The following is an 8,161-nucleotide window of genomic DNA, read 5'->3' on the forward strand; positions in this document are numbered from 1 at the left end:
GGCCACACAAAATCCTTCTCGGGGCCGCAGGTTGGACACCCCTGCTCTAGACCATCAACACCTGGTAGCCTGGCATAGGAAAGCCTAGTAAAGCTGCACAGAGGTGGCTTAAGTGGTCTGGGGGGGTGGGCTAGTGAGAGGACTTAGCGGTCTACATGATCAGACAGCTAGACATACAGTTAGATGATTAAAAAAAAAAAAAAAAATGTTGGACGCATTTTTCGAAAATGGACCTTTTCCCATGTCCAACTTTGGGCGACTAGCGACTTAGGCCCAAAACGAACTTAGACATCTTTTGATTATGCCCCTCCATCTATTTTAGAAGGCATTTTTGTATTCTTCTTTTATAAATTGAGTAAAGGCGGGGCTGTTTCTCCAGTATTATTTGTAATGCAATACGGCATTAGTTTTGTGTTATTTGTTAGCTTTCTTTTAGTTTTATGTTTTGATATATTTGAGCATTTTAATTAGATGGTAGATGCTTGTTACTTTGCTTATGTCTGTATATTAAAACAGTAATCCAGTAAGAACTGTGGAATACAAGTATTTAAAATAAATAATAAAATTTTGCTGGGGTTTTTGTTGTCTTTGTAGAAAAAGCAAGGTCACAGGTAAAAAGTGAAAACTGATATAAAAATAATAAAAGCACTGTAAATATAAAAAAAGAAACAGTAATAAGAGTATAAAAACTTAGGGTTCCTTTTACTAAGGTGCGCTAGCGTTTTTAGTGCACGCACAAAATTACCGTGCGCTAAACTGCACGCTATGCTTCTAGAATAACGCCAGCTCAATGCTGGTGTTAAGGTCTAGTGCGTGGCAATTTAGCGCGCGCTATTCCGCGCATTAAGGCCCTAACGTGGCTTAGCAAAAGGAACCCTTAATGTACACATGACCAGCATCTTCAGTTGTCATCTGTGCACACCTTTCTATGAACTGGGTATGTGATGGCCAGTCTAGTACCATAATTGGCTTCCTCAGAAATCCATTGATCTCTGTTGTTGTCATGGTACAGGGAAGAGGAGGCTCAGAGACTCTGGAGCGTCAAGTCAAGTAATTGGGTGAGTGTAGTTGCCTTAATGTTGATGGATGGTGTTTTCCTGCATCTCACACTGCTGTCTCCAAGCTGTGTCTTCCCATCTCCTTCACCTTAGATCAGTGGTCTTCATTGCAAGGCCCCCCCCAGCCAATGGCGGCCTGCGGAAACCTGGGCAGCCTGCAGAGGTGTCCAAGATTCCATTTCCCCCTTGCATCCGACTCAGTGCTTGTAATATCTGGGGGTGCGGTTCAACGTGGCACAGGGCTATGTTTTTCTTTCCGAGCCACGCAAACGGAAGCTCTGGAAGCGATCATGGAGATCTTGTCTCTTCTGACCCCCGCAGCCTGGCTTTATCTGCATGTTCTAGGCTCGATGGTGGCTTCCGTGCAGGTTGTTCATGGGTGAGAGCTCACTTGCGCCTGCTCCAGTATTCCCTTGTCCAGGTAGTCTCTACAGCACCACTCCCTACAGACACAGCTTTCCTGGACTGCGGAGGCAAAGCACAGCTTGCATTGGTGGCTCCAGGAGGAGGCCTTGTCGAGGGCTACGCCACTAGTCCACCAAGAACTCTTAAGGTAGACCTAAGGGGACCTACAGGTGGCTTTGGGGTGAAGGAATATTTTTGTTTGGGGGGAGTGGGGAGGAGAAGCTGCCAAGCTTTATCCTGTTCAGAGGGAGGGGGGGAGGGGGTAGATGGAGCCTGCTCCTGTTTGCAGGGTGAGTGCTATGGCATTTACAGCTGAAAATGTACCAGTGTTTTCTGCTGAAACTGAAACATGTCCAAATATTGATTTTGAGCCAGTTTCAGTGCAGAAACTGATAGTCAGCCTCCACTTCAGATTAAGTTAAAATGTGCATAAATACCTGTGCTGTAGCTAGCAAAGTTAGAGAGAAAGTTATAAAGACATATTTTCTCACGTGTAAGTAAAATTATACAAGTATGCTAATCAACAAGAGCTACCTTATATTTGGCATGCTGTATCTATGAATTTTGACTCTTTTGCAATATTCTCTCAATAATTTGAGGTTCTAACTCTCTGTTTTGGTACTTAACCCACAGGCTGACCCCTCTCATGAAAAAAGAGCATCCAGACTTCATGCAAAACTACCCAGTCCTCGAGATAGTGAAAAAAAAGAGTTTGCAGCAGTGGCATAGAGGAATTTCAAGAAAATGAATTAGCATAAGAATGAAGGCTTGCAATACTTGAATATTTTTGAGTGTTATTATCTATGATGGATAATTATAATGTGAAGATACAGTTGAAAACTACCTTGAATAATGTAGTACAGAGAAAATTGATGATGTTTATTAATAGCCATAGGAAAGAAATTTGCATTGTTCCTACAGAATGTGGTATGCTGAACAAAGATCTGGAGAAAAAAAAAAAAAGTTGCTGCTGTAGTCTGTAATCAAAACAATGCATACAGGGCCGACATTAGGGAAGCGTGAGCAGTGCAGTTGCCCTGAGCCCCCATGCCTCCCTGAAGCTAAGGAAGGTGCAGCTTCTTAGTGGTCTTTGGGGCCCCCCTCCCAGATTTCTGCCTTTAGACCTAGCGTGTTTAACTCTAGTAATGTTACTTTTCATTACAGGAATTTAAAAATATATTTTAAATGGATTAATAAAACTGTTTACAGTAGCAATTCTACTGAAATACATTGAAACATTTTTCCCCTCAAAAATAGTTTCTACAATTCACTATCAGTGTATCTTAGGCTAAACAATGCATTTTTCTCTCCATGCATATTCTTGTTAGCCTTGCTTATGAGACAATATATATTTTTAGCTTTTTTTTTTTTTTTATAGCATCCTTGTTCTTTTTAATACTAATAAATGGTTAAAATAAGGGAATAAATAGTTAGTCCTAGTTGATTTATGATGTAATACCAATTTCCCTATCAAATATCTGATACCTTTGCAAATGTAGTAATTTTAAGACAAAAAAATTGTTTTTATAACAGTACCACCAGTTACAAACTTAGGGCCCCTTTTACAAAGCTGCGGTGGCGATTCTTGGCGTGGCAAATGCGACTAAGCCCATAGAAACTGAATGGGCTTTGTTGCATTTGCCAGGCTGGGAATCAGTAATGTGGCTTTGTAAAAAGGGCCCTTAGTTCTGTGGCTAGTCAGTCAATTAGTTGGTAGTTTATGATCTGGGTCAAAATTATGAGGATGATTTTGGTAGCTAAATAGCCATGACCTTTAACCTTTTCCTATCGTAATAAATTTTACGTTACGCTGGTTCCATTTGTAATTATTTTACCAAAGTTTTGTATTATTCACCGTTATCATTTACGGCTATTGTAAACATAATGTAAATAAGTCATAAGTCTGTAAATTCAAATATTTTGTGTTCCTGTCGTGTACTGTATATCCCATGCCATGGGATATACAGTACACGATGATAGGAAAAGGTTAAGACATTGCAAGGGGTTCTGATGTGAATGATGATATAGAGGCCATGGATGATGAGTGCTTTCTGTTCTTTTTTTTTTTTTTTTTTTATTCCCAACAGATCGTAACCATATTTGTGAGCTCTGTATTAATTTTTTTTTCTTTTTAGAATATGCATCAAATACATTTCATGATATAAAGTTCTTTGAATTTAAGAATGCACGTTCTACTCTGCAACTGAAGCAATCTACAGCAGTGACTAGTAAACCCTGACCAGTGTCACAAATAGTGCATAACGGTGGATGGTATCACAAATGTACTTTGACAGTGGCACCCACATGAAACCAAGATTAGTTTTCCATTTACTGCTATCACTCTGTTTGTTTATTTATTCGAAAGTTCAAATAACCTAATCCATCACAGAAGTTGTTAATATCGTCGTTTGGTTTTCTTCATCGGTTTTGTGATGTCAGGAGTACGAAACCAGCTGATCATTTTTGCCTCTGAAGTGACAAGAGAGTCTGTGTGCAGGGCAGGATTTTAAGCCTTTTGTGGGCCCCAGGCAAACAAGTACATTGGCCCACATATCTTAATATAAAGTACATTTCAAAAATTGCCACAACTAGAGCCTCACATGGTTCTGACAGTAGAGGAAAAACGACAAGAGAAGGAAGCAGCAAATCCTACTGATTGGGGGACAGCACTCAAGGGATGAGAAGAACAGACATTTGTAGGTAGTGGTAACATTAGTCCTTCCCTTCTGTGCCCTCTCCCATTCACACACACAAAGCTATTTTTTTCAGGAGATACTGGGTATAGTCACCTTTTCCATTGCCTGCTAAAATTGGCCTATTTTCCCTAAGTATCAATTAAATAGCCCAGCTCTGCACACCAATACTGTAATTTCATAGATTCTATGGCTGGTTGCAGGGGGCCTGGCTGTGTGTGAGTAGATCCTTCAGTGATCATCCCAACCCTGAAGCTTGGCTTTTGAGTACCAGCACCATTTTTGCTAGAAAAAAAATTGATCGCTACTGAATGGTTAACAAATCGAGACATTGAAATGATCAATCCACTCATACCATGGCAAAGAAAATATTCAATAATCAAATATTCTTGATCAATGAAGCGTTACCCATTCAATCTCCTTAAGTCCTCGGGGTATCACCGTTTGCCATGAGTAGTTGAGACGCTGTTCATAATCTATAGTTTATTAAAATTTGATTAAATGCTTAATATAAAATGTTTATCTAAAATTTGAGAGATCGCCCTTCTTAATGAACGAAAATTGTCTGATTACACAAAATCTCAGATAACTTAAAGAATGGCGTGCTTGTTGCCAGTGGTTTTACCAAGGGAGCCTCAGTTTTGCCTGTTTGAATACAACTAAGATGTTCTGCAATTCTAAGTTTGATGGCTTTCTTGGTCTGACCAACGTAAATATTGCAACAAGGACAAAAGATCGCATAAATGACTTGTGCTGAATTACAATTGGTCCTGCTCCTTAATTGATATGTGATGTTAGTATTGGGGATATCTATTTGATTCATGGTCAAAAAATAAGGACAATAACAACATGTACCACATCCAGAATGGCCTCCCTGTCCAGATTGAGTGCTGCTTCTAGAATGAAATCTTAAGTGTTCACCTAGATTTTTACTTTGCCTTAGGCATATGCCTAGTTTGCCTATACCTTAATCCTGCCCTGCCTCTGTATGTATGCTACCTCCCTTTATAATTTTTAAACACCTGCACCAAGCTCAATCCAGACTTGATGTGGAGCTAGTTTATTGAGGTGGGGGAATATAAATCTGTTTTAGTTTTCAGCATTGGCGTTGGAATGGGGAAGGCCACAGGGGCCATGGCCTCCCCAAAAATTGCCAGTGAGAAGAGTCAGTTATGGCTCTACTCCCCCCACCCACCTCTTCCTGACCGCTGAAATTTTAAATCTTCAGGCAGCTGCCATGCAGCATCAACAAGCAGGCCTGCCCTGGAACCCTTCATTCTGCAGTGTCTCACCTACGTAGGAACAGGAAATTGCTGTAGAATGAAGACTTCCAGGGCAGGCCTGCTCATTGACGCTGCATGGTGGCTGCCCGAAGATTTAAAATTACAGCAACTGGGGGAGGTAGGTGGGAAAGTTGAGAGCTGGAGAAGAGTGGTCGTGCCACAGGATCCTGCTAGGGCTAGGGTGAAGCTTTTGCCCCCCCAAATAAAAAAGTGTTCCACTGCCTATGGGTTTCATAATTGAGGAGCACTGTTGTAGGGGATGCAGAATGAGCAAAAGTTTAGGATTTTGCCTCAGGAAATGCATGGAACCTGAAATGAAGCTATAGAAAATATTGCTTCTTGGAAAAAGGGAGGGGGTTGCAGATCACCATTATTTTCCCAAATTACAATCAAGTTTAAGTTTCAAGTTTAATAATAATTTGTTATCCCGCCTTTTCAAATTACAAAGCGACTAATAATAAAAAAAACTGGGAAATACAGACATATTAAAATTAATTATATCATTAAAGACAAGTACCAAAGACGCACAAGACAGACATACACGAGAGGAAAGAGAGAAGGAACTACAATAAGCAAAGAAAGAAAAAGAAAAACAGTAAAGGGGGAAAAAAACAAATGGTAGGGGGTATGTTTGCTAAATTATTAAGAATAACAAGGAAATGCCTAAGAAGAAATGGTAAAATATAATATATCTGTCCTTAAAATGCAATTAGACTGCAATCAAATTGCAAAAGCATCTTTAAAAAGTATTGATTTTAGTGTTGGTATATAGACAAAATATTTATTTAACAACCATGAGCATTCCTTTATTAAACACAGTTTCAGTATATGAATTCAATGAATGAATAATGAATTGCATTATTAACTCTTATTCTGGCATCTTCATTATACCACAGCACCTTTTGGTTGACATGGTTAACGCTCTGCTCTACATAGCCAGAGTTTATAGGTGACAGCGCAGCATACTTTTCATGTTAAACATTGCTACTCCTGGAGGATTCTGCTAGGAAAAAAAAAATCAAAATTCTGTATTCACTATTTTAAAATTTTGTCAAATTTTATATACTTTATTTGTGAATTTTTGTGCAGAATGCCCCCATCATAAGGCCTGATATTTTCCTCAAATTTTCTGTCTGTCTCCATCTACAGTTCCCTCTCTTTACTCTTCAGCCTTCCCTGCACCCCTCAGTTCTCTCTCCTGCTTACTCCCAGCAAGATCTCCAATCCTGTGTGTCCCCTAGATTCTCCCTCAATGTATATAGCACTACGTCTCACCATCTTTCCAATCTCCAGGCAAATACCCCACCTCTCCATCCTACTCCCCTTCCCACATTTAACACAACCTCTCCCCCAACACGCCTTATGATTCCCTCCACCATGTATCTAACTTGCTAATGTGCTTCAGAGATCCCCCACATCCATGGCGCGCACACCCTCAGCTTGCTGCATTAATCCCCATCCTAGTGCAACCTCCTCCCCCATGGCACACATCCCCACTTTGCTCCAGCCCCCATTGCACTCCCCCAGCTTGCTGCCCTGATCAAATGTGCTCTCTTTCTCCCTGCTCCTGCAACCTCTGTCCCCCTCCTCCCACCCCCTTTACCTGCTCCAGCTTCCCCCTCTACCATGTAAATCTTTTGTTTTCTACATTGATCACAGTGGCAAGATGAGGTAAAGAGCTGCACATCGGGTCACACTCTCCTCCTCTGCTATTTTGTGTCTTTCCTTAAATTGACTTGCAAGACATTTTGGAGGTCTGCTCAGTTCAAATGAACAGTTAGGCCTAGAATGGCAGAGCAGGAGGATGTAGCCCAATGTAAAGCCATTCAACATTATCATCTTTTCTTGCAATACTTTTGGGGTGGGAGAGAGAGGAAAGGAAAGTTACTAATGCTGGTATCTGCACAGCAGATGCAGAATTTTGCACAGGTGGGGAATTCTACACAAATTCTGCTTTGCACAGTTGCATAGAATTCCTCCAAGTGTACATTGTGAGAGACCAATGACTGTATGCAAGAGTGTTTTCCCCATAGATAAAGAACAATGGAAGACTTTTGGTGAACTGAGCCCAGTGGAAATAAAAGAAACAGGATTTTTGCAAATGCTTGGTCTTTTAGTAAGTCATTATTATTGGTGCTATAACAACAAGCTTTTTGGAGGATCATTTTTTAAAAGTATGCCCTGCAAAATTAGCTGCCATGTATACATATAAAATTCTGTGCAAGATCATGCCCTACTTTAATGTGTATTGAAAGCATGTGGACCTGAGGGCAGCTTTTGTTGCTGGTGGTTGAATATATAAGCAACAGTTTAAGAACTGAAAGCATACGTATCCGTTCCCTTTTTAAAATTACCAGTACCACCTTTTAGACATCCATTTATGCAGTCAAGTTTTAAAATCATCTCCTTCGTTCATTAGGAATTCAGATAAACAACAGCAGGATACTTTGAAGACGTCACTCAAGTACCCATGTAAGCTGAGTAGCACTTAGCATTTTGGACCTGATTCTTGAACTGTGCGTCCCAATTTTAAGTGGCGGTAGGTGTCCTAATGCCATCTGGCAGACAATTGGGACACTTGTTTTTAGAAAAAATTCTGCGAGTAAGGATGCCTGTGAGGAAGGCGTCTGTACTGTGTCTACGGAGATGCTTAGGAACACTGAAGCATGCCTAAGGCGGGGTGTGGGCATGGTTTTACCCAGAAGTGGCCTTGGGCGTGCTT

At 40.6% G+C, this 8,161-nt stretch overlaps 1 protein-coding gene across 3 annotated transcripts in view; it reads left to right on the top strand.

Annotated features, from left to right (window-relative positions):
• Positions 1-2,473, top strand: part of DCDC2 (doublecortin domain containing 2) — a 252,645-nt gene extending 250,172 nt beyond the window's left edge. For all 3 annotated transcript variants that reach the window (XM_033934506.1, XM_033934503.1, XM_033934504.1), the window contains one exon: positions 2,097-2,473. In XM_033934506.1, coding sequence (XP_033790397.1) covers positions 2,097-2,192 — 96 coding nt within the window. In that variant the 3' untranslated portion in view covers positions 2,193-2,473. The remainder of the gene's footprint in view (positions 1-2,096) is intronic.
• Positions 2,474-8,161: the final 5,688 nt, after the last annotated feature.

The sequence above is a fragment of the Geotrypetes seraphini genome, chromosome 2 (genome assembly GCF_902459505.1).
Source record: "Geotrypetes seraphini chromosome 2, aGeoSer1.1, whole genome shotgun sequence".
Classification (NCBI taxonomy): Eukaryota; Metazoa; Chordata; class Amphibia; order Gymnophiona; family Dermophiidae; genus Geotrypetes; species Geotrypetes seraphini.